Here is a 25270-nt window from a genome sequence, read left to right as displayed (position 1 = left end):
TTGTGGTTGAGGGAATGAGCTGCCAGCCCAGGGCCTTGTATGGACCTGGAGCAGCCCTGTCCAGACTCCAGTGGGGTGCAGAGGAAAGCATCCTCACAGCCGGGGGGTCCTTGCCTTCTGGAGCTTTCCTCCCAGCTGATTCCTGAGTGTGCAAGCTACACACATATCTGGGCACACATGGGCACCACCCGAGACCCCCACGGCCAGGCATGCCCAACCATGGCCACAGCCTTGGGGGTCCCTAGGGGCTGGGGCTTGCGGGCGATGGAGCTGAGAAGGGCCTTCTGGTTTACACACCCACCACGCCTACATCTGGGTCCCTGAGGAGACCCCCCAAGGGGACAGGAGGTGACATGGGGTGGGAAATCTCTCAGGGAGAGGTTCAGGAAGGGCTGCTGCTGAGTCACAGCCGTGGGTCCCCTATGAGTCAGCACTGGCAGGGGCCCCAGGAACTGGGGGCTGGGGTGGGGTGGGGAGGGCAGTTCCCACGCCAAAAGGAACCAGGCGGCTCGGGCACTGGGGCTTCCCCCACTGCCACTCCCGTCCTGTGCTGGGCTCCAGGGGATATTCACAGGACTTTGGGGGTGGGGGTGGGACTGACCACCGGGCCAGGATCCAGCAATCCTCTCTCCTGGCCTGACCCAACTGAGGAATGCAGCGGCTGCCTGCCCAGTCTGTGTTGCAGCAAGAAGGAGTAGAGCTAGACATGAAGAGAAACCACGTGCAAATGAGTAGGGACGTCAGTTCTAGGAGGCTTTAAGAAGAGCTTCTTTTTTCTGGGGTCCCTGCATTTTGGCAGTGGAGATTCCAGCCTTGGGGTAGGGGCGTCCTGGCAGAGTCCTCAACTGCTGGGGGGGTGGGGGTGGGGAGGGGTGGGAGGAAGAAGGAACCGAGAGCCAACTTGCCTCCACAGCTGGACAGCTCTGGAGTCTACTGCCCCCTGCTGGTGGCCACGGGAAGCTCAGTGGGCCGGAGAGCTGGCTGGAGGGCTTCTTCAAGCTCATCCTGGAAGGAAGGCGGGGAAAGGCCTTGCACAGAATCCCACCTCTGCAGTCTACAGGCTGTGCCTCCCCAGGTTAGGGCAGTCCCTCTCTGGGCTTCAGATGCCCATCTGTAAACATTACAATATTCACTTCATTGGCTTGCTGTAAAGAGTCTGAAATAATGGGGATTGAATGAATACATGTTGTACATTTCAAAGCAATCCCCTCCTTTTCAGTTAGAAGGGGGAGGCTACATAGGGGACATCAACAAAGCTGTCCCCACCCACAGAGGCCCAATTACTATTTACACCTATCCTCTTCCTTGCATGCTCCTCCCCTCCAGGGAAGTATCCCCCACTTGGGGGACGGCAGGTATAGAAGTAGGGCTGAATCCCAATAGCCCCTGAGGGGTCTGGGGATATCAATCCTCCTGGGCCAGCTGGAGCTTGGCTTTCTGGGCTGAGACCTAAAGGGAGCAGGGAGAGTGTGAGAAAGGGAGACTCATCAAGGAGAAACTGAGGCAAGGATGTGGTGAGGGGGCCGAAGGGGAGGGGCATGGCCAGGTGGAGCAGGCCCTGGTCCCACAGGGGTTAAGACCTGGGCTTGTAGGGGGTGGGGAGGGGCTCAGAGTTTTTCTTTACCCCTTCTGACTGCAGTGGGGGATAAATAACTGAACAGAATGAGAAATCTGTCAGCTCAGTCCTGGCCAATAGGAGGCCAGCTGGCACCACAGTCTCCCCAGAAGTGACCTCCTTCTATCAGCCTCGGTGGCCACAGCAGGCAGGGGCTGTGTATGGTTGGGGAGTAAAGAGTCCCTGGAAGAATCTTCAGCTAGTGTACTATTCCTGCTGTGTGTGCCCATGTACTTGGTGTGTGTGTGTGCGCGCGCATGTGTGAATATGGGGGCTCCATGTAAGCATCTCCAGGAGCTCAGGAGAGCCCCAACCTGTGTACCTCCTCCTGTATGTGACCTGTGTACCTCCTCCTGTATGTGACCTGTGTACCTGGCCTGTGTGTATGCCTACACCAGAGGGTTCCAGGTATACAAGTTCCCAAGTGTCCCTGTATTTTGTGTGCCCTTACAGACCCTTGTGGCCCAGGGGACCTGCTGCCTGGAAGTTTTGTGGGTGTGTTGGTTCTATGAATTCCAGTGTGCCTCTGCCCTTTGTGCATGAATGATTGCGCATATATTTGTGTGTCTGTGAGTTTTGTGTGTCTGTGTTTGCCCCTAAGACTGTGTGACTGACATGTCTCTTATGAGTGTTTCTGTTCTATGCATGTATCTGTGTGTTGTACCCGTGTATATCCATGTGCACTGAGGTGTTGTGTGCCAGGGTCTTCCCAAGGCTGTGCACCTTGGAGAGATATGTCGGTTCTGTGTTTACACCTGTGTACTGGTGTAACTTGTGTGCGCCCCTGGGCTTGTCTGTGTGTGTGTTTGTGTTCTGTGGCCATTCCTGCTAGTTTGTATATGTGTGTGTCAGTATTTTCTGTGTGTGCCCCTGGGATCCTCTCTATGCACTATGTTTCAGTTCTGAGGACACTCCTGTCCCTTCGATGTGGTGTCTGTATCTTGCATGTATCTGTGTGGCCCTGGTGTCCCTATGTGTGTAGCTGGGTTTTATGGACATCCTCGTATAGCGGGTGCCTCTGCATGTCCTACCATTCCCTCCGGTGCGTTTCTGTCTGGAAGCCCCTTGCACAGCCTTCCTTACGTTTTCGGTCCGCGTGCCTTTGTGCGCGTGTGCTCCCCGTGCGCCTTTGAGGTCTGCGTGCATCTGGGTTCCTGCGTGTGCCCGCTCGCGCCCCCGTGTCCCCATGTCCCCTGAGAGGGGCCTGGGAGCTGCGTCCTGGAGCCCCACGGGCATCCCCGCTTGCGTCCCGGTGAGACAGGCAGGAGGCCTCGGGGCGCACACGGCCGGCCGCGGCTGGACCCACCGCCCGGCAGGGCGCGGGGAGGAGGGAGGGGGCGGCGGCGGCGGGGAGCGCGGGCACGTCACCGAGACAGACAGGCGGGCAGGCGGGAGGCGGCGGCCGCGGGTTCGAGTCGGCGCCGGAGCCCGGCGGCCCCCTCCCCCTGCCCGCGGCCAGGGGAGCCCCCGCCCAGCCCCGGAGCCGCCAAAATGCAATTTCCCGTGCAGGCGAGTCGGCTCGGGGGGCTTTTCCGGGCGGGTTTTGGACAGAAGAGGAGCAACGCGGCGGCGGCCCAAAACGAGGTGAGCGCGGGCGCCCGGCGGGCTGGGGGCGCGGGCTGGGAGGGGCGGCCCGTGGGGAGGGGGCGCGGCGGGGCGGGGCGGCGGCGGGACCCGGCCGCAGCCCCCGCGCGCACCTGCTCGCGGCCGGGGGGCGGGCGCCCCGGCCTCTGCAGCCCGGCCCTCCATTGTTGCGGCAGCTGGGGAAGGGGGGCGGGGAGGCCCCGGCGGCATCTCTGCGTCTCGCCTTCCCCGAGAAGCAGCCCCGAGAGGACCAGACCCCCCACAGGGGACAGACCCACAAGTCCCGAGCCAGAGCCGCCGGGGGGAGGGCGGGCTAAGATGCCCCTGCGGGGCGGGGACGCATGATGAGGGTCGTAGGGGGCAGCAGTACCCCGGCCGCCTGACACCTGACCGCGGGAGGCCCCGGGACAGGGCGGCGGCGAGCTTTGTTCTTGGGGGCGCAGAGCGGGTGGGGACCTCGGATACCCGGGACCAGGAGAAGCTCCGGCCCGGCGCGCGCGTTCGGGAAGGCGCTCCTGGCCAAGTTCACGGGCGCGCAGGCCTGCACGGGCCCTGCGGAGACCGATCCCGGCGGGGGCCCCGCTCGGGCCTGGCTGCGGCCACGGGTCCTGGGCTGCAGCGGCGCCGCCTGTCGGAGCCCCGGCGCCCTCCGCGGGCTCCCCGCCGGCCTGTCATTACCGGCGGCGTCTGCAGGGTATTTACTGGGGCCAGGATTTGCTAACAAGAACACGCCCTCCAAAAGTGGCCATAAAAAGGAAAAAGGGTCTGGAATCCCACTGCTGGGGAGCCCTTTTAAAGCGACAGGGAGCCTTGCACAGGGACCTCGCCCTGGAGGGCATGCGGGGGCGGGGGGAGGGGACGACAGAGAAGACCCTTCATTGGTTGATGGGAGCTGAGAAGTACCCCTACCCCACTACATTTCAGTTCCCCCATCTCCTTTTCCACCCATTCCCCACCTCCCTGCACCGCTCACAGAAACCTTTACAGAATCACAATTACATATTCTCAACTCGCTGATGAAGACCCCAAAACCCGCACCCTATACTCGGACATACATCACCCCCATTATTACTCACATCACCTGGAAGAACGCTCACACACACATGCACACACACAGTCACCCATCATAACACTGCCACGTGGGCACACACATTATCCACAATGACGCGGACATCCAGGGCGGACCCCCGTGAAAACAGTGCCACACAAAAGTGAAGCTGCCACCGACCATGGTAGACACAGCCTTGAATATAACAGTGACACACATATAGTTTTCTGTTGCACACACAGGTACTCCCATGCTCACGGTCCCGTGGGCACCCATGGGCTGTCACCCAGAATAATCATGACAACCACAGATATGTAAATGCTCCAACACAAGTACATATAGGTACCATTATTCACAAGAAGTTGGACATGCACATATGGATATCCACGTGCCCCTGCCCAGGCAAGGACACACCCACAGTCACCCAGGCAATCTGACACACACACACAGATGGTACAAGACCTGCCCAGATGCTGACATCCTGACATCAGGTTATGGTAATCTTGACCTACACACATATAGTTAAACTGACCCTCCTAGACAGCCATTATAACACTGGCACCCACAAACAGATATGAACACTCCAACAGTACCTACACCCAGAGTCACCCACCCTGACACTTGATTATACCCTTGGATGCCTACATTAATACTGACCCACAGACAGACACAATAACACATGCACCAGGAAATTGACACATAGGAAAATGACCTAGGTGCATGCAGAAATCCAGTCACCTGGACTCCCACAAAGCCAGCACTTGCTTATTGAGGTTGCAGGCACTGTTACAGCACTGGGGATATAAAAGGTCAAAATCCGTGCCCTCCTGGAGCGGAAATTTTAGTGAGGAGGGTCGGGGGCACCATTATTGGGTGATACAGGCCACAGTCACCCACAGTGACACTGACAGATGCCAGACACCCACGTACATTGGCTCACACATCGACCTGCAATTACCCACAATTAGCCTGACACACACCCACAGTCACACTGACATCCACACACAAACAGAAGCCCACGGGAGTGCCGACACACAACTGGCTTAGAGATGGCCACCCACTATGTTACACACCCACCTGGATTTAAGACACTCACAGACCCCTCAAAATAGCCCACCAGAGTAGCTCAGACCCCAAGCCCAGCGCAGCCCCCCAGTAACAGGCCCAGAGGAAGCAGCTGCTGTCTGCATTTTTGCAGATGAAGCCAACCTTGACCCTGACCCTGGTCCCCCTGCACTATGAGCCTCCTCCGTAGGAGTGTCTGAATTTCTCATCAACCTGCCCAGGCCCCTCCACAGCCCCCAACCCAAACGCCGGGCCACCTTCTCACCTCCCCCAGCCCTGGCCCCACATCTGGTGGGCTTGGGAAGGAAGCTCAGACTCCTGGCCCACTGGCCGCCCCCAGGTCTGGGAAGTACAGAGGAGCCCCTTGTCTGAAGACAGGCATCAAAAGCCTGAACAGCCAGCAGCGGGAGAGGAAGCTGAGGAGACGGCCTGGGAGGGTGGGGTCGGAACCTGAGAGGCCATGCAGGTATCATGGAAATGAGGGGCCCCCTGCCTGCCAGTCTAGACAGCCCCAGCCATCAGCAGGCCCCCACATGGGGACCTCCATGGACGGTGCCACTGCGCATCCCATAATGGGCTCTTTGTCTGCCAAGCCCTGACCATCTCCTCCCCTGTGTGCCCCCCAGGTCCAAGCACACGCACACACAAGGGCACACACACAGGGACACACAGGCCACTAGACACCCCCTGGAAGCTCTGCATCTCTGACCTCACGGTGTGTCCCTGCCACCCTCCCCTGCCGCTCCCTGCACCCCCCAACCACCACCTTGTTCTTCAACTTGACAGCAAAGCTGCCTCCATCCACAGCAGAGCCTGCCCATCTGGCTCTGCTGGGACCTCTCACCTCTGACCCTGACCCCCAGCCTGAGCCAGCTGCCCTGCCTTCCTAGAGCTCAAGGTGGGGGCAGGGATAGGCTCTGGGTCAGCATGGCTTCTGAAAGGCTGCCCACCCCACCCCACTCATTCCCAGCCCCCTGCCCAGACAGACCCAGCTAGGGTGTAGGCCCCAGGGACTAAGGATGAGGAAGAAGCAGGCCCTGAAGGACACTACTGCTTTGCACCAGGGCCCAGGGTTGGGGGTGGGAGGAGACTGCTCCCTGCTTCCCATCCTGCTGGGCTTCAAAGTCACACTGGAGGCCCAGTCGGCCCCTGAGAAGGCCTCAGGACACTTGGCAGGAGGAACAGTCAGTGCCCCCCTGCCTAAGGGCCCCAGGTCCGGACAGTGAAATGCAGATAGATCAGAGGCCACCTTTCACCAAAGGCCAGCCCCAGACATGGAGGGGACAGGCCGACAGACACAGAGGGGAGATCAGGTGTACTGGGCCAGACACACACAGGCCTAACCCAGACAGCCAGAGACAGGCGCACACTGCAGGGCTGGGGACCCAGACAAATCCAGGTCTGTGAGGGGAACAGTCAGACCCAGACAGGAGGACCCAGACAGACACCGAGGGCGGGAAGCCCACACCGACCACCACAGACAAAGGGAGAGTCAGACCGTAGCCTGGGCCCAGAGAGCCCCTCCCCCATAGGATGGGTCTGGGGTCTGTGGGCCTCCCCTTGGCCCGAAGACCCACCCTCTTGCCCCAGCCCTGCTTTCCTGACTGTCTTCCCCCCGCCCCACCCCCCACCCCCCCGGAGTCAGAGAGACCTCTTTCAGGGACTTACCTCCTTGGTAGGTCAAGGTCAAAGTCCTCAGGGAAGCAAGAGGAGAGAAGCCACAGAAGAAATGGTGTCTTGGGGAGCCCTCCACCTTGTGGCCAGAGGGCCTCCTGCCCGATGACCCTGCATTCTAGCTTCATGGTCGTTAAGAACAGAGCTTTTGAGGAACCTGCCGAGAGAGTTCTGTTCCAAACTCTTAAAACCTCACCTTCCTCATCGATAAAATGGGTATCCTAATAATAAGGCGATATATGTAAAGCATTATTATTATTACCCCTATCCTCCCAACCCACCCTCCTTTCCCAGCATTCTGATTGTTAGAACCACCATCCTCAAAGCAGGAGACCCCCACATGCTCCTTCAGAAGGGCTGGACACCCTGTGCCTGAATGGGGCCCTGCAGGCCGGGTGGGTGGGCCACGGGAGAGGGCGCCCCACCCAGAGCTCCAGACAAGGGTAGGAACGTGATTGGACCTCTGGTCCTGGGAGTGAGGGTGGTAGGCGACAGAGTGGCCTCTGGGGAAGGCGCTGCATGAAGTTGGGGAATTTCAAGGGAGGCGGATTCTTACGGGGGTCCGGTTCCGATGGGGTGGGAGGCCAGTAGGGGTGGGCTCTGAGGGCGGGGCCCCAGGGCAGGCCTTAGGGAAGCTGGGCTCTTTTAGGACCAGTTTAGGGGGCGGATTTTAAGGAGGTTGAGTTTGGGGGCGGTCTACATGGGAGTCTATCTGGGCGGGCTTTAGAGGCGGAGAGCTGTGGGTGGGCTTTGAGGGGGCGGGTCTTGGAGGAGGATCCTGAGTCGGCGGCTTCCGAGGGGCGGATCTCTGGAGGCGGGCTCTAGCAGGGGATCTCTGGGGGGGGCTTAGAAGGCTGTGCTGGCTCTGGTCGCCCCCGTCGAAGTTATTTTGTCATTCACTCTATTCAGCACACGTGGAGCCCATGATCCGCGTTAGGTTTAGGCCGGGCGGGGCGGGGGGGTTTCATCCTTTAGGGCTCGAAATTGCCCTCAGTGAAATGGGAGGGGGCTGGAAATTTGAAGTCCCGTCCCAGGCGGTCTTCGGGGGTCCTCAGGTTAAGTTGGGGAGCGGCATCCCTCCCCTGAGACTGCAAGTGGGGGCACCTGAAGGGGCGGGCGCCCAACTCCGCGCCGACCCTGGAGGGAGAGACTGGGGGCCCGGTTTGCGGATGAGGAAATGTAGAAGGGGCAGCATCTTGCCCCAATCAGAGTCTGAGCAGGGATTTGACTGCAGCTTACTTTGAATCTGCATCCCGGGGCATCCCTCGAGGGTCTGTGCACTTGGGCGCTGACCTCCAGAAGGGCCTGAGACCCCGCAGGAGGGCGGCCGGTATCCCCCCTGGTCCTCGGGCTTCTCTCCGGTCCAATGGGCAGGTGGGCCCGCGGGCAGGGACACTGCCGGCCCTAATTTGCAAAGTGGAACCTCTGCCAGCCCCCCGGGGTTGTTGTGATTCATGAACAATCGTGCCTGGAACACGGTGAGGCTCACAGAAGGTATTACATTGTATTAAAATGACTTGTTTATCGCCTGGTTGCATCGATGCCCCCGGGGCCAGAACCGCTTGGCAGCCAGACATCTTGGGGCCACTAGGAATCCTTCCTCTGCCTCTCACCGGAGGTCTCACCGGAGGTGCCCTCTGGTCTCAAGTCTCCTAAACTGACAAATGGAAGTAGTATGCACCTTCGAGGGTGAGTTTTGAGGATGATTTAAGAAAATGGGTGGGGGAAAAAAACAAACAACCCACCCCACAAGCCCAGGGCCCAGTACTGCTACATTTACACAGCAAAGGCATCATAAATATCTACTGTTATTATTCCTTACATTTATCTCTTGCATTTTTCCCACATCCTGGAACAGAGTTGGCACCTAATAACTGCTAACTTAATGATTCTATAGGTCCCTCATTCCCTCCCCTCTCTTCCCTCACCCTATCTGGTTCCCTGACCCCCACCCACCCTCCACTCACAGTCCCCCAAGAAATTGCCAAGGGTTTGGGGGAACATTCAACCTGTCGGTGAGTTTGGGCAGCTCAGGCAAACCATCGACCGTTGAGTGGACCCCGAGGCCTGGAACTGCCGTCCACCCATCACGACCCCCCACATTCCAGATCTGGGGGAATCCCGAACACATCCCCTCCCTTAGCCACAGCGAAGGTCACAATCAACATTCATTGTTGTCGGTGGGTTGTGAGGACAGGAGGCCAGACCCACCGAGGGATGAATGTCACTGTGGCTGGGCCATACACAGCGAAAGGGGAATGGGATGGGGGACAGAACCCACCCTTGGACTCCCCCACAAAATTACTCAGCCAGTACTTGACCCTGACCCCAGCCTCTCACCCCTTGTGGAGGGTGGTGTCTGGGATTGCTATGAACACAGGCTGGGTTTGGTGAATAAATCCTGGAGGGTTGGGGGAGTGAACCACAGGCTCGGGACTGAGCAGCTGAAAAACTCTTCTGAAAGGGATGAGTGAGCCCTGCTCCCAGAAAACTCAATAAAGGTTTCTTGAAAAAATGAATGAATGAGGTGGGTAGGTGGCATAACTCCTCTTCTCTGCGTTCAAGTCCCGGGCCCAGCTTTCTCAGCTCTTTGCCCAGACCCCGCAGAATCCTGCTTTACCTTCTAATTGCCCACCTAGCACCTTGATGCCGGCGGATCCCTCCACCTGCCAGTCTGTGCCCCATCTGGGTGTCTCCTAAGCACACCCCATCCTCCTGAGACTGAGCTGAGGTCTCATTTGAGGGAGAGAGCAAGGTGCTGGCCAGTGCTAGGAGTCCCCCCATTGGCCCAACCTGCGCCTCTGCTCCCCTCCACCCCGGTAATGTTTTGCCTCACCCCCTTTCCACCCCAGGACCAGGAAGGGCTGCCTCCTCTATACCTAGTAACTGGATGGGGTAGTCAGGCTGTGTGTTTGTCTTTGTGAATAACCTTATGGGCAAGTGGCTTCATACCTCATTTTGTTCATCCATTAAATGGGGGTTCCACTGACCAAGAGTGTGAAAACTCCCTGAGGGAGATCAGAGCTGGAAGCCTTTGTCCTTGTACCCCCACCTCATAAGTTAGACCCATCTTCCTTCCAAAGACAGCTGGAATATCAGCAGCTCCCCCCTACCCCCCAGCCACAGAGCCCTAGGGTACTTGGCCCCTCCCCTAGCCCAGAAGAAGGAAGAAAGAAGTTACTAAGTTACTGGTTACAGCAATGCTAGTCTTTGGGGCAGGGCTTCCAACCCCCCCCCCCCAACACCCTGTAGGGCAGGAGTGGCAGGCCTCCTCCTAGGAGGGGTAGGCAGGGGTAGCCCTCCCCATGCCCTCTGGGTGGGGTGTGTAGCTCCGTATTGCTGGTGCCCCCTGCAGCCTGTCTGGTCACCACCCCCTGCCCCCAGCCCACCCGGAGACTGCATCCCCTTGGCAGGTGCATTTTGGGGGGAGCGGCAGCAAGCTCCCCAGTGCCAATAAGGAATCTCCCACAGCCTGATCCTCCCTCTTCACACCCCCTTGGAGATATAAGGAGGGGACTGACAGCCTAGACTCCTCGGCTCCAGAGAGGGGAAGGGAGGGGCAAGGAGGAAGGGGTAGAAAGGCTGGCTTTGGGGCAGGTTTCTTTTCTCTCTGCCCCTCGTCCTGGCACACGTTGCCCAGCCATGGGGACCTTCAACCTATGGACAGATTACCTGGGTTTGGCACGCCTAGTGAGGGCTATGCGTGGGGAAGAGGAGCCCAAGACCAGGCTAGACCCCCAGCCAGAATCCATGCCAGGACCGGAGGATCAGAGGCCCAGCCCGGAATCCTCACCAGCTCCTGAACGCCTGTGCTCTTTCTGCAAACACAACGGCGAGTCCCGGGCCATCTACCAGTCCCACGTGCTCAAGGACGAAGCGGGCCGGGTCCTGTGCCCTATTCTTCGCGACTACGTGTGCCCCCAGTGCGGTGCCACTCGCGAGCGTGCCCACACCCGCCGCTTCTGCCCGCTCACCGGCCAGGGCTACACCTCAGTCTACAGCTACACCACCCGCAACTCGGCCGGCAAGAAGCTGGCCCGCCCAGACAAGGCGAGGTCGCAGGACTCGGGACACCGCCGAGGAGGAGGAGGAGGTGCCTGTGCAGGTAGCTGGGGGGACTTGCTTCGGAGGTGGCCTGCCTTGGGCTGAGCCCCTTGGGGCCTCTGTGAAGTGGGGTTAACCCCAGGGGTTACCGACTTCAGAGGGTTGCGGGGACATAATCCATGTAGGAAGCTTAGAACCGTACTCTAGAACTGCTGCCCAGTGTGGGTAAGCTGGGGCTGGGCTTCCCAGTGTGGCCTGGGGCAAGGCATTATCCTCGGGGCCCAAAGGGGAAATGCCAACCTTTTCCAGGCACGGGGTGATCTGGCAGGGAGGCGGTGGGGACTAGCGGTGGACTGCGGACAGGTCCAACAGGGACTCCAATCTTGTTGGCACTTAGGAGCTGTGTGGCCAGACACAAATTGCTGAATTTAGAGAAACCGAGCCTCATTTGTTCACTCATTTGCTAAACAGTGCTGGGCTGGTAGACAGGAGAGTGACAGTTCAAACACAGGAATGGGGGAATCTAGAGAAAGCCTCTGATCCAACGAAGGGGTCCAGGAGGGCTTCCTGGACAAAGTAACTTCTGGGAGCTGAATTGAGTTTGGCGGAGCTCTGGAAGTGTGGCCCAGGCATTTTGGCTTGTTCAGGAACTTTGCCAAGTTCATTGTGTCTGGGACAGAACACGCGTGCATATATAGTAGAGCAGAAGGTGTCAGGAGATTTCAGGGACAGCAAAAGGTCCTATAGGTCCTTGCCATTGACCTTAAAGAGTTTGGACTTGGGCACCAGGGGGCCGAGGAAGTGGACAAGAGCAGGTCTGCGGGTTAGCAGCATGTTAGACTGTGAGTGTGTTAGACCGTGGCTAACAAGCTGGACTGTAGGGACAGATCTGAGTGTCGGAAGAGGCTGGTTCTCCAGGCAGAGGCGTTCAAGGCAGTGAGGAGGGCGAGTCCCAGCACCCAGGGAAACGTCAGGTTGGAGGGGAGTGCCACAACTTCACTGTGTGTGGATCAGCTCAGGCAGGTGGCTAGGGATGAAACTTGGAAGAGAGCTGTAGCTGGAGCCTCCCTGAGGTCTAAAAGGGCTCTCCCCACACTGCACCGCCCACCACATAGGGTCGCGGATCTTGCCCATCAAATGTGGATTCCAGTTCTGCATGTCTGGGTGCAGGCTGAGCACCTGAGTTTCTAGCCAGCTCCCTCTGACGCTGCCATGCTGCAAGGTCATGGGCCCAGCAGGCTGAGTAGCTCTGGCTTAAATGGCAGCAGTTATTATTACAGATGCGAAAGACTTCAGCTTCTGCGGGATTTTAAAAGAGAAATCCGTTTTAGCAACTTTAATTGCCTTTGGGGAAGTCAGCCAACAGAGGAGATGGGTCTGACAGGGTGGTGCCGCTGTCCATTTGGGTGCCCTGTGTGGGTGCTGCCGCTCCCATCAGACTGTGAGCCCCTCTGGAAGTGACTATGGGGGAGGACCCCTCCCCATCTGGGCAGCTGTGCGGTGAACATTTGTTAGAAGGGTGAGAGATTGCCTCCAAGAGAAGATAGTATTTATTCCCTATGAGGTCTGATGAGAGACCAGGAGAGGTGGGAAGCTGAAGGGGCGTAGAGATCATGGTCTCAGAACCTTCCTCTTTCCCCTTAAGTCCGAGCCGAGGGAACACGGAAACTTGTCTCCTGCGGGCGGTGGGGGGTGTGGGGCAGGGGGAGTCCTCATCACGATATTGACACAGAAAGGCTGCTTGTCCTCCCTGGTAACATTCTAGGTGTAACAAATCCGGGGTTCTAGAGCCCTGCGGCCGCGAGGGGGCAGCACGGCAGCACTGAGTTGTAGTTTCTGCGCTTTGTGTCTGGCTCTGGGTCCCACCTGGTGCTGCCCTGGTCCGGGAATGTCACAGGGGTGCTATTCCAGAAGTAGCCTCCAGGTGGCGCCAGAGCTCCGACAGTCTCGCAAGTCGAGTCGGTACTTCGGGAACATTGAATCATCGCCTATTATTAAATGTTTTTCTCCTCTCCGCTCTGCTTTTTAAAACCCAGGTTCCAAAGGTGCCGGGAAGCCTTCCGGAACTTCTCCTTCCTGCAGTCCCTCCACTTCTGCCTAAGAGGCTGGCGCCGGCAGGACGGGAATACTGCCTTCACCTGGGGGTGGGGGTGGGGGAAGATCCGCCCTCTGAAGATCCGCCCCTAGGCCCTGCCCCTAGCCTAGGGGCCTGGCAGGAGGGCCCGGCCTAGGAGCACAGACGAAAGAGCTCCGCTGAAAGGAAGGAAGTGGTCTCCGGTACCCCCACCCTCCGTCCCCAGCGCTGAGCACCCAGTCAGCACTCAATAAATGCTTGTGAATGGATCAGCATCAGATGTGGGACAAGGTAGTGTGAACAGCGCCAAAGGGGCTTGGGGAACCTTCTTCTCCTGGCTGCATTCATCAGCCCCCACGTTACTGTGACCTCTATTTTCCCCAACTATTTGGATTTCCATTCACCCTGGGGTGCAGGGGTGAGCTGCTTTGTGCTGAGAAATGGGAGTGGGCACCGCTGGGCAGCTGTGGGGTTCTGAGGGTAGCCCCAGCTGGGGACTTCTGAGCACTTGCTGCTAGGTTAGTGCCATGAGGCTGTTTCTGTGACGTCTGGTGTTTGCAAGCTCTTCCAGTCACCTCTTTCATGTTGACATGTCAGATGGGTGGCATCGCCCACACTAGGTGCCCGATTTGAGGGGAAAATGGAGAGACAATTAGAGTATCCCCCCACCTGCCGCCATCATCCTCATCTAAGAGGCCCTCAGTGAATGTTTAGGTCACCATGGTGCCCCAGCAACTGGGGGCCATAAAGTAACATATCAGGGCCTTCAGAGCAAGGGAAGGACTTCTGGGCTGGGGTAGTGGGGCTGTAAGGAATATGTCCTGGGGGGTGGGGCCAGGCGAGGCCTTGGGTAGGGAGCACCACAGAGGTGATCTGGCTGTGCTAGGGCAGGAGGCCTTGGGTAGGGGGCTGTACTTGGGGGCCAGGGCATCCCCATCTCCTGTGCCTCCTCCACCCCCAGCCTCCAGGGGGCAGCAGGTGGCAAGTGTTAACCCACATTCCTCCCCCAAGTGGAGGGCTGGCCTGAGGGCCTGCGCTCCACCTTCAGCCCACAAGGTCTCCCAGGGTTGAGTGGGGACAGGATTTGGAATCACAGGTCCTCTTTGCCCTTGATTTTTCCACCTCAGATGGAAGCTGAGGCCACCCAAGAGGAGGGCTGGGGAGAGCCAGGGATGGGAGACAACCCCTGAAGACAGCCTGCTGCCCAGGCTTGAAGAGGAGGGGGAAGGTGGAGAAAGACACAGAGGAGGCCTCCTTAGCAGCCCCAAGAGTTTCAAACTCAGTCAGGGGACACGACACTCCAGCCAGCCCCAGCTGCCTGCAGCTGTTAATTGTATAAGCCAGAGCCCCTGGGGCTTGATACCCAGGGATTGGGAACGTCCTTTTAGGTTCAAGGAAGGAGCTGTACATTCAGCTGGAAGAAGTGTTGGGGGCTCCTGACCCGCCTTGCTCCCTCCTGAATGGGGTCTCCCGGAGTGTAAGAAGGCAGTGGGAGAAGGGCTCTGCCTTGGCCGTAGGAGTTGGGGTGCAGGAGTCACAGGCAAAGCAACTGATAAAGTCTTGGGTCTGGTCAACTTTGTGGTAACCAGTTTAACACACGTCTTCTGTAAAATGGGTTTCACAGCAACACCTGGGACTGCTCACGATGGGATGGCATCAGGGCTGTGGTAAGGCTTGGTGGGGCAGGGTGTGAAAAGCCTGCCTTCAAGACCCTCCAGGTATTAGCTGTGTTTGCATCCGTAACAAGCCCCCAGGACTGCCTCCCTCTGGGCTGGGCCCTCCAAGCAGCCTGTCCCATGGAAAGAAGCCATCTGAGCATTGAATGCAAACTCACAAGCTCTCCAGCTGGACAGTCAGCCAAGATGTCTCATTGGGCTGTTGCTTCACTGAAACTGTGTGTCTGAATGTGTGCACACGTGCGCATGTGCACATACAGCCACCTGCTCCTGGAGAGTCCTACACAGTCGGTAACTCATGGTGACCCCTACACTCCTGGGGCCCAGCAGCAGCCCAGCTTGCCTTCCCAGGGAGGATGAGAAGTAGAAGTAAAAGGAGAAAAGGGTGGTTAGGGAGTTCTGTGGGCAGAACATCAAGGAACTGAAAATGCCTCAAACCCCAAACAACAGGTCACAAGGTCTGAGGTCTGGCTAGGGAATCATTTATTAATGGTCTTCCCAGAAGAAATAAAATGGAAATCTGGAGAAAAACAAGGGTACAACCAACAAAGAGAGCCCTTTTCTCTTCCAGGAAAGAAACAAATTCTGAACCTTCCATAACCTCAGCTAAGGAGCCGAAATTTGCAAACCCAGATAAACATCTGGGCGGCTCTGGGTCCCTGCTTAGAAGCAGCCCACTTCCTGGGGCCTCAGCCCGCCTCCCGCCCCCAGGCCTCCGCCACAGGGAGGAGCAGGCTCCCTCCCCCACGGCTCCCAAGGGAGGCTGTTGACATGGGCAGGGCCTTCTGGGTGTCCCATGGGAAGCTGACTTCTGGTTTGGCTGAGGGGAGATTTCTGGGGCCCACCGCTGGAGCATCTTGGAGAGTAACAGAAGACCAGGGGGCACATAGGGGCCTGAGGGCTTTCTGGGGTCTGCTGAGGGATTGTTTCCAACTGTTTGGCAGGAACATCAGGCCCTTCTGGGGGCCGGCAAGCTCGTGTGCACACACACCGCCATCCCCCAGCAGTTGGGAAGCAGTCTACAAATCCCTCCAGGACTGCTCCCCTAGAGGGAGGTTCCCAGCCCCCTTTGGCGTGTACGGTGTGGGGCCCTTCCTTGCTGGCTTTGCTTTCCGGTAGCAGCTGAGGCGCTTGGAGGCCTCCAGGTCCCGATGGGCGCTCATGATCAGCCGGCTGCGTGGAAATGCATGTGAGCTGTGCGCCACCTTGAGACAGTGGGACCGCACCTCACACTGCACACCAGCCTGCTCAGACACGCACGCACACACACGGAGCCTCACATAGGCACACGCGCCCCCATAATCAGAATCGGCCTGTTTCAGGGCAGGTTGTGACCCTTCTAGACCCTCTTCAGAACCTAACAGCTCTGTGAAGGATGGGTCTGTGACACATTGAACGGGCTGAGGCCCAGGTGCGATGGAGGTTCCCGGAGGCCACTCTCTGGGGGGCCCTGGCCCACCCTGGGACCTGAGCCTCACCGCTGCTCTGGGCCCTCCCGCCATCCTCCTGTGGCCCTATCCCCTCCGCCCGTCAGGAGGATCTGTGGACCCAAGCCCAACCCTTACTTCAGGCTGGAGAGCTCGATGACAAGGCCCCGCACAGTGTCTGTTGCATCCTCCATCCTGGCGGCTTCGCAGGTCTTGATCCCCATTTGGGTCCTGGTGGGAAGGGAGGGAGAACGAGAGGCCTGACCTCACTGGACAGCTCCACCAGACTCCATCCTGGGGGCTGTCTTCTCCAGAGATGAATTATTTTGACAACTATGAAGCCATCATGAGTAGGCCCAGAATCCAGCCGCTTCTCCCACTGCCAGGGCCCTTGGCTGACAGTTGCCACAGCCTTCTTAGTCCCAGCTCCTGCCTCTACTACTATTTGAGCAAAGAGGAGGGAGATTTGTGTCTGAGTCTCTGATGGCCTCCATGCAACCCCACATGGATGGCTGGAAGTCTCCAGGTGGGTCCCAGGGAATGGTTCTGTGGCCTGTGAATGGGACAGGCAAGGGACTAAGACCCAGGTTAGCCAGTCATCTCAGGGTAGCCAAGGCAGGTGGAGCAGAACTGGAGTTCCCACAGTGAGAGCCTAGGAAATGCTGCCAGGCTTGGGTGAGAGGCCAGGAAGGCGACCCTCTGCCCGGCACAGGCTGTACACATTAAATCTGGTGGGTGCCGCGGCCACCCCTTCCATAGATACCAACATCGTGCAGTGCCAGCCCTTCCAGGAACTGCTCTGGGCACTGGGGAGGCTGCGTGGGACAAAACACTTAGTTTCCATCTAGTTGGGGTGGGAGCGGGGGCGAGTGAGAGGCAGACAATGAGGTGGTCAGATGGTAGAGTGGGAGGGGTAGAAAAAGACGGCAGGGAAGGGGTTAAAGTTACAACCTGTGGTTATCAGGAAGGCTGCCCCCCCCCCCAAGGAGAAGACATTTGGGAAAGAACATTCCAGAGCCCTAAGAAGTGCTCAGGGAATGGCCAGGAATTCCCTGTCCCCCCATGTGGCATGGAGGGTGGAGGGCTGTGGAAAAGGAAACCCAGCCAAAGTCCCGCCTCACAGCCCTGCACCATCTGCCTCACCTCCAGACCCCATCCCTTCCCTCCCTAACCCCTCCTCCACACTTGCAAGCCAGAAACAGAAACTTGGCCATAAATAATTGATAGGCCACCAATCTGCAGAGAAGCCAGTTCAAGTACAAAGTAATAGGAGAGGATGGTCCCCCAGTGCTAGCCACCAGCCCGGCTGGGAGAAAGGACACGAAAGGACACAAAGGAGGTGATGGTCTGTGAGAGGCTCTGGGGTGCGAGAAGAGGACCCTCCAAAACACACACACCCACACACACCCACACACACACACACACACACACTCCACGGGCTGGAGGGACAGTGCACCCGGTGGCCTGCAGGAGGGAGAAAAGGTAGACTGCCTTGGGGAAACATAACCAAGCAGGAAATAAGACAATGGGAGAGGTCAGAGACTCCGGAGGGCCCGCGGGTGCCAGAGTGGGCATGGCCCCAAGCTCATGTGGGCCAGTGGTTCTCAAGCCCTGTCTGGGTCCCCTCCCCCTCCTCAGAGACTCAGGGAAAGCTCTGGATCTTCTTTGCAGAAAAATACACAATGCGCATTAAAACAACCCACAGAACTGTGGGCATCTCACCATCCTATGGGTCCTTGGGAGAGATTCTGGCTTGGGTACAGATTGCTGACCACCAGTTCTCCACCTCCAGGGAGCACGGGACATGCGCAGTTTGAAAGTTGGGACTTAGCATACTTACTGGACTGAGGAAAGTACCTCCGAGGGGAGAGCCAGGGCCCCCTCCATCACCCTCACCAGCAAAGTGGGAGCTCACAGGGCTGGGGTGAGGGGGAGCGCAGGGACTCTAGCACCAGGAAGGCAGCCACACTCTCCCCTCCCAGGAACAAGGGAGGACTCTTGCCAAAGCAAGGGTCCTGGGGTGGCCTCCCACCCTGCCTACCTCGGCTGGGCCTTGGCAAGAGGGCCTCCATCAGCATGTGGGCTGGTGCTAGGCCAGCAAGGCTCCAGCCCACTCCCTGCAGGAAACAACTGGAAAGAGAGAGCACACACAGGTGAACAGCCCAGCTGCGCAAGCCCTGCACGGGGAAGAAGTCACGCAGGGGAGGCTGGGCTTCTCCTCTGCCACTGAGGCTGGACTACTGCAGGGGAAGAGTGGTGTCAGGGAGGGACGCCTGACCTAGGGGCCACCAGCCCGGGCTGCTCTCACCCTCCCTCCTTGGAAAGAGAGCGGAAGGGCAATACTGGGCCTGACCCTGGGGTCCTCTTCAAGGCCTGCGCCTTCTGACGCGCTGATCTGTCCTGGTGCACGGCTCCATCCAAACAGTCTCTGTCCCTGACGACTGAGGCATGGTGCTGCCTCTGGCTTGCCCTGCAGTATCTAAAAGGGTAAAGAGAAGACCCTAGGGTGGGGGGTGACAGCAGCGAGGCGGACATCTGGTGTGGACGGGAAGAGGCCAGGCCAGATAAGCCTCACGAGTTTCATGTCAGGAAAAGATTTTGCAAATATATTTTGAAGGGAAAATTCATAATTAATAGGGGGGAAGAGCCAGATAACCCTGAGAAGCTTAAATTTCAAAATGTCAATGGTGGTTTAATTTTCATGGAAAATGTCAGGCTGAATTGTGGAGGTGACATACATCCTTCTGAAAAGAGGCAGGGAGGCTGAGGTAGAACGACAAGCCCAGGGTTGCCGGGCCTCTAGTGAGGAGACCAAAGTCCTGGAGTGGGAGATGGGGTGGAGGGCTTGAGCTTGATCTGCAAAGGGCCCCCGAATCCAAAGGAATGGGCACAATGGACAGCTTGCAGCCCAGCTGCTGTGACTTGGGGACAACTCTGCCCCGAGACACTTCACAAAGCCTGGAAACATTTTTGGTTGTCACGTCCAGGGGAGAGGGTGCTCCTAGTACCTGGAGGGTGGGGGCTGGGGGTGCTGCTCAACACCCTGCAGTGCACAGGAGGCGGCCCAGCCCCTAGCACCAGCGGTGCCGAGGTCAGGACAAGGTGCCCGCTGTAGACAATACAGTTTTGGCCAACTGTTCATGGACGTGACTCTGACTTAAAATACAGGCTGATGGCCACAGATTCAGCCAACGTGCAGCACCATTCTTGGTCATGAGGAATAATCTTCCCCAAAGGTACCACAGCTCCAACCAGGGTAGTGTAAATGTCACAACAGAGGTGGCACTTGTATCGAATGTGTGGGGGCTGCCCCTGCAGGCCCTGAGAGGGACCTGGGAGCCAGCGTTTTAAATGACACTCTTTATGGGAGGCTCCATTGGCCCTGGGGTGAGCATCATGTCCCAAAGGAGCTCCTATGAGAATAAAACCTCACGCTTTCCTGGGAGGGCACCTGGGTTTGAAACCTGCCCATCACTGCTGCGAGTCCCTAAGTCCCCTCCTCTGAAGCAGTGCTCACAGCTGTGCCACAGTGAGGTCGACGGCCGTACTCTCCACCCACCTGTGTTCTGTTCCCATGTGTCCCTGCGCACCCGGCCTTCCTGCCAGGGGCAGTCTGGAACCTTCCCATGGGAACCTGCACCTGGGTCGCCTGACTTGTTCAGGAATGCCCGGTGTCAAAACAAAATGCGCCTGGGCGTCAGCGGCCTTGTCAGGACAGTGCCTCCTCCCCCAGCAGGCCTGTCGGGTCTGACCACCCCAGCTGTCTGCCGGGTCCCCTGCGCTGGCACTGCCGATGCCTTGGTGCTTTCAGAGCGCAGTGGCTGGCGGCATGTCTGGGAGCTGCTCGCTCCTTCACCTGCTGGATGATGCCCAATGTCCCACTGCTCCCCCAGCCTTCCCCCCCAGGCACTACCCAAGGGGCCAGAGACTGTGGACAACTTAGCTCTTCTTTCCAAGTGAGGGGTTTGCATTTTTCAAGAGATGAGGCTTTCATGAGAGTTTCAGCTCTGCTCAGCACCTGAATGCCTCCCTCTCCCAGGCAATTGTTTTCAAATGCTGCATCTGAACTGCACTGTGACTCGTGTTCTCGCTTGTCTGTGATCACAGCAACGTGCGAAGGGCGGTACAAGGAATCTGAGGCAGGGCAGGGAGGGCTAGATTTCAAAAGTCACCGAGTAGGCAAAAGTCACAAGTGACCCTTGGCCATCCCATGGGAAGGCAGCACCCGAGACCCACATTCGCTCAGCCCAGCCGCACTCCCCTCCGCAGCCAGAACAGCTGGCTTTCTTCAGCTGGGCACCAGATGAAGTCCTTTGCCGTGTTTCAGGGCTGTGTCGTATGAAAAAACTCTTTTAAGTGCCGAAATGACATGGTACAAAACGCTCACTCTGGGAGTGTCAGGCAGGAATGGTGCTACTGAAAACTTCACAGAGGCAGGGACCACACCTGGTCTGTTCACTCTGGGCTCTAACATCTTAAAGCAAAAACAGTTCTTTTAAAAATTAGAGTTTTAAAACAGGGCTGGCCAAAGAAACAGAGGCACACTTGTGAAGCGACTTGGGCTCGTGTTCATTCTGCAGCAGAATGGCTGAGATGCACCTGTAGAATCTGGCTGACCTGAGGGCAGACCCGGCCTCCTCCCCTCCTGGCTGCCTCACCTTGCACAGGTGTCTGACCTTCTCCAGCCTCTCAGCCACACCCAGTGTGTGGAAAGAGAACCGCCCACCTCTTAGGGCACTCAGCTCAGGCTCAGGTGAGCCAGGCAGCGGCCAGGGATGTGGTGCTTTCTCAGGGGGCAGGGCCAAAGCAGGGAAGCCACCTGCCCTGACAGGTGGTGGCCAAGGGCCAGCCCAGGCTCAGCAGGCAGATGCCTGAAGGAAGCAAAGCCCCTACAAATTCTAGCAGACAAACTAAATTCCATGTATATGTTTGAACAACAATCATATCGGGGACCCCAATGACCCTAAAGATGGGAAAAGGTTCCTTCCGGTTGGCAAGTGAAGTCCCCTCCCCCAGGCCCAGCTTTGCAGTCACTCTAGGTCACCCCTTTAGGTCGGCCGCCCTCCATACACCCCTTGGGAACCTGCAGCCAGAGCAGGCACTGAAGAGTGGGGGTGGGGAGCAGGTGCTCCAGGGGTTCCAGCTGGGGTAGCGGGCGGAGGGGAGGACCACCGTCGGCTCTGCCTGGGCTGACAAAATACGTCTGTGTCACGTCTTGGGGCTCTTCAGCTCCCACACAGAAGGGCCCCTCATAGAGAAAGACAGGCCTGTCTTGTCCTTTCCGGAAAGTCACTGACTCCACACCCACTGAAGCTGTGACTCAGACCCCTGAACTCACCTGCTGTCTGAACAGACCGCCACCATGTGCCCATCTTCCCCCCACTGCTGGGCAGTGTGGAAGATCGTGCCAATTTGGAGCTTGCCCTGGGACATCTGGCTGTAACTCAGGGAAGCTCTTACCTGCTCAGGTGGGGCCTCAAAGCCAGGGGCTTCCAGGGCATCCTGTATCTGGCTGTCTGGCAGGAAGTCAAGCTCCATGGCTGGGGACCACCCCCAGATGGCCGGGTCTGAAGAGTCGGGAGGATGTTCCGGCTGGCCAGCTGGGGTGTCTGGGCTGCCCTGGTGTGCCCCAGCATTCCACGGAGGGCCGTCCACTGCTTCTCTGTATACTGGTGAAGCAGTGGCTCCAAGGGACAGACTGAGCCCCTTGAGGTCTTGTTTGTGGCTCTGGCTCCCTAACTCAGCTGCCTTTTCACCCACAGGCTGCAACGGCAAAGGCAGCGCGCACACATCTCCCAGCCCCTCTTGATCTGGGCTTAGCACCTGTGTCTGACCTACACTTGGACCCATTTCCCGGGCTAAAGAGCTAGAATCTCCAGCACCAATTGTGGGCTCCTGGATCTCACGAGCCAGAGGCAGGGAGGCTGCAAGGCCGCCTGGGACATCACCAGGGGGCTTGTCCTCTTGCCTTGCCTCCCCTCTGCCTCCTGTGGTCTCCCCAGCGAGAGGCGTGCAGCTGAGTAGGGCCCCACTGAGGCCTCCATCAGGAGCCTTCCCACTGGGAGAGGCAGGCACCCTGGCGCTGACCTCCCTGTCTGGCTTGGCTACCTCTGGAGCCCTCTGTTCTGGCTCAGCAGGGTCTGTGCCCACGTCTGCAATGACAACGGCTCCAAGTGGGGAGTGTCTTGGGCTGCTACAGCTCCATTCTGCCTCCCCGCCAGTCCCGCTGGGTGTCTGCAGGGGGTCAGGAGGGCCCTGGGCTGCAGATCCCAGCACTGGGCCTGGAGTGTCCTGGCCCAGGATGCCATCTCCTTCCTCCTGGTGCTCCTCAGGCAGGCCAGCCCCTGCTCCCCGTTGGGCACCTCCCCCGTGGGGGGCTCCTTGGTCTGGCTCCTTCTCTTCAGCATCACTATTTGGCAGGTGCCCTGTCTGGCTGTGATCGCCTGGGACACAACCCTCCTCCGTGCTTCCACCATCTGGCACATTGGTCCCTTGCTCTGACAGGTGGTCCTGGCTGGCCCCCCCTGAGGCTGAGGACATTGTCCCCCACTTCGGGGAAGCGTTGGTGGAGGCTACAGGCTCAGGATCCCCACTGCTGGGCACAGGCATCACAGGGTTTTGGCCATTGGGCTCGGGGCAGGTGCCATCTGCCTGGGTCTGGTCTCCTGGGTCCCTGGCCTCCTGGAGAACAAGCCCTGGGGACCCCTCCTGAGGCTGGCTTCCAGCCTGCTGGTAACTGGGCTCTGGCAGTGTTTCCTGTGGAGAGAGAAAAGACTCAGTCTGGAGCCTTCAGTGATCAACCGCCCTGAAGACTTTTCTGGTCATGACTGCCTCTGTACAAAGTCTCAGGATGCTCCGTGGATGACAGTGCACCCAGACAGGGATCAGAACCAATGCCGGGCAGGGCTTCGTGCCAGGGGCTGCAAGGTACTGGAAGCTCAGGAGCCCCTCCTCCTACCAGCTCCTTCTCCCCACCAGCACGAGTCATGCGAGGGGCTCCCGGGAAGATCAAGGATAGAAAAACCAAGGAGGTCCTGTGGATCACACCAGGGTCATCAATTGCCTGGTGTTGCTGATGGATCAAGTTATATTAACATGTTACCACTGGGGGATGCTGCGGGAGGGCACACAGGGGCCTCTCTGTGCTGTTCTGTTTTTGTGGTAAAACACAGACAACCTAAAATTCACCATTTTAATCATTTTAAAGTGTACAATTCAGTGGCATTAAGTATATTCACATTGCGTGCAATGATCACCACCATCTGTCTCCAGAACTCTTTCACCTTCCCCAACTGAATCTCTGCTCCCATTAAGCACTAACCCTCCCCCAGCTCCCAGCAACCCCAATTCTACTTTCGTGGACTCGGTAGAATTTGACTACTCTAGGGACCTCGTTTAAGTCGGATCATATAGTATTTGTTGCTTTGTGACTGGCTTCTTATTCTTCGCCTATGTCCTCCAGGCTCAACCATGCTGTAGTATGTGTCAGAATTTTCTTCCTTTTAAAGGCTGAATAATATTCCATTGTGTGAATATACCACATTTTGTTTACTCATTCATCTGCTCATGGACCCTTGGGTTTCTCCCACCTTTAGGCTACTGTGAATAATGCTGCAGTGACCACAGATGTACAAATATCTGTTCCGTTGTACAGCTGTAGCACAATTTGCTCATCTATTCAGGTGGTTATGTGTTTCACACTAGTTTGTTCCTTTTTTATTGCTGGGTTGTGTTTTATTGTTGGTGTGGATGGACTATGATTTCTCCAGCCATTCACTCATTGAAGGACATCGGGGTTTCCCAGTTGGAGGTGATTACAAACACAGCTGCTCAGAATGCCCACCACTCACTTTTTTAGGGGCATGTGTTCCAGAGACAACGTGACCCCTGGAGCTCATGGTGGCAAGGACAAGAGCACACTGTAATACATCCCCCACTCACCCAGAAGCCTCTGGTAAGCAAAGGGGTTCAAGGGTAGAACGTGGGCTGCCTTTCTGAGTCTCACTACTTTCCTGCAACCTGGGGAAGAGAGCTCTGGCCTTGACAGCTTCAGCGCAGGCACAGCTGTCTGAACACCTCTCACAGGCCTCCAAGCTCCTGGCACAGCACCTGTCTGTCCACAGACATCTATAGCGCTGAAAATGTGGAGGTGGGTGCGGAGATACAGGACTAGCCACTGCCAAGGAAAACCACAGTTGAACTCAACTGCCAAGGTTGGGCCAAGAGGCAGAGCATCTGTAGGGCCCAGCCTGGCTGATGGTAGGGTCTTACCGAGCTGAAGGCCCCACTCCTGAGGTCCTCTTCCCTCCTCTCTGCTTGTCTTGTCACTATCTTCCTGGGTTTTGCAAACTGGGGGACAAACCTCCCAACTGAGTTCTGTGAACCAGATACAAAAAGAATAAAGCAGCAATAAAGATAAGGGAGGAATGAGGTCTCAGAGATAAAACAAACAGTAGAACTGGTTTCCTTCTTGCAGTCTCAGACCCGGCCCTTGCCTTCCTCCCCAGCACATACTCTCACCAGCAGCTGTTGACGATGAACAGAGACAAGAACTCCAGCTTAAGGGAGGCAGCATCTTTCGTACATACATGAGGCCATAAAACAGGCTCACCTGGGAAGGAGGAAAGGGAACGGGTTCCTTTTCTGGTTGCCCGGGGAGCCTGGAGGGAGCTCCTGCTTCCTTATCAGGAGAGCTGGGAGGAGAAAGACAAAACAGAGGAGATTCTGAAGTCCTCCTAACGCTACCTGTTAAATTGCAGAATAAGACAAACAGAGAACGAAATCCAAAGGCAAAGTAGTGCTCAGGGTCTCCTAAGAGGGTGGCCCTGGAGCGCCTGCTTGTGGGGGGAGGTGGGTAAGGGGAGCAGCGCCCTGGGGAACATCGGACTGCCAAGAAGGGTACCGAGTCCCACGTCCCAGATCAAGCTGCCTGCTGTGGTGGCACTTTACTCTTACAGTCCCAGGAATTGGCTCCTGAAGTCAGAACAGGAATTCTCATTTGGACTGACTCTCCAGCCCCCAACTCTGCAAATTCTAAAAAGTCATAGATACAAAAATACACAG

At 57.6% G+C, this 25270-nt stretch overlaps 2 protein-coding genes across 3 annotated transcripts in view; one reads left to right on the top strand and one right to left on the bottom strand.

Annotated features, from left to right (window-relative positions):
* The first annotated feature begins 10232 nt into the window (after positions 1 to 10232).
* On the top strand, positions 10233 to 13379 carry NANOS3 (nanos C2HC-type zinc finger 3). Its single transcript, XM_014558443.2, has 2 exons — positions 10233 to 11091; positions 13067 to 13379. Exons 1-2 carry the CDS (start codon positions 10629 to 10631, stop codon positions 13129 to 13131), a joined length of 528 nt encoding a protein of 175 aa, XP_014413929.1. The 5' UTR covers positions 10233 to 10628; the 3' UTR covers positions 13132 to 13379.
* Positions 13380 to 15246: 1867 nt separating this feature from the next.
* The window catches only part of C22H19orf57 (chromosome 22 C19orf57 homolog), a 17692-nt gene continuing 7668 nt past the window's right edge, over positions 15247 to 25270 (bottom strand). Inside the window, exons 5-11 of one of the 2 annotated variants that reach the window (XM_032465479.1) lie at positions 24819 to 24900; positions 24479 to 24583; positions 21668 to 22963; positions 18561 to 18686; positions 18249 to 18337; positions 16346 to 16438; positions 15651 to 15953 (exon numbers count right to left, since the gene is read on the bottom strand). In XM_032465479.1, coding sequence (XP_032321370.1) covers positions 15800 to 15953; positions 16346 to 16438; positions 18249 to 18337; positions 18561 to 18686; positions 21668 to 22963; positions 24479 to 24583; positions 24819 to 24900 — 1945 coding nt within the window. In that variant the 3' untranslated portion in view covers positions 15651 to 15799. Of the gene's footprint in view, positions 15954 to 16345; positions 16439 to 18248; positions 18338 to 18560; positions 18687 to 21667; positions 22964 to 24478; positions 24584 to 24818; positions 24901 to 25270 lie in introns of both variants that reach the window. The other variant, XM_032465480.1, reaches the window with a different exon arrangement.

Source organism: Camelus ferus, chromosome 22 (assembly GCF_009834535.1).
Source record: "Camelus ferus isolate YT-003-E chromosome 22, BCGSAC_Cfer_1.0, whole genome shotgun sequence".
Classification (NCBI taxonomy): Eukaryota; Metazoa; Chordata; class Mammalia; order Artiodactyla; family Camelidae; genus Camelus; species Camelus ferus.
The sequence above is the reverse complement of the archived record's forward strand: the minus strand, read 5'-3'. Positions and strand labels throughout refer to the sequence as shown.

Coding starts and splice junctions, on each gene's coding strand:
- NANOS3 (XM_014558443.2), top strand. CDS start 10,629: ATGGGGACCTTCAACCTATGGACAGATTACCTGGGTTTGGCACGCCTA. Junction 11,092..13,066: donor AGGAGGAGGTGCCTGTGCAG/GTAGCTGGGGGG, acceptor TTTAAAACCCAG/GTTCCAAAGGTGCCGGGAAG.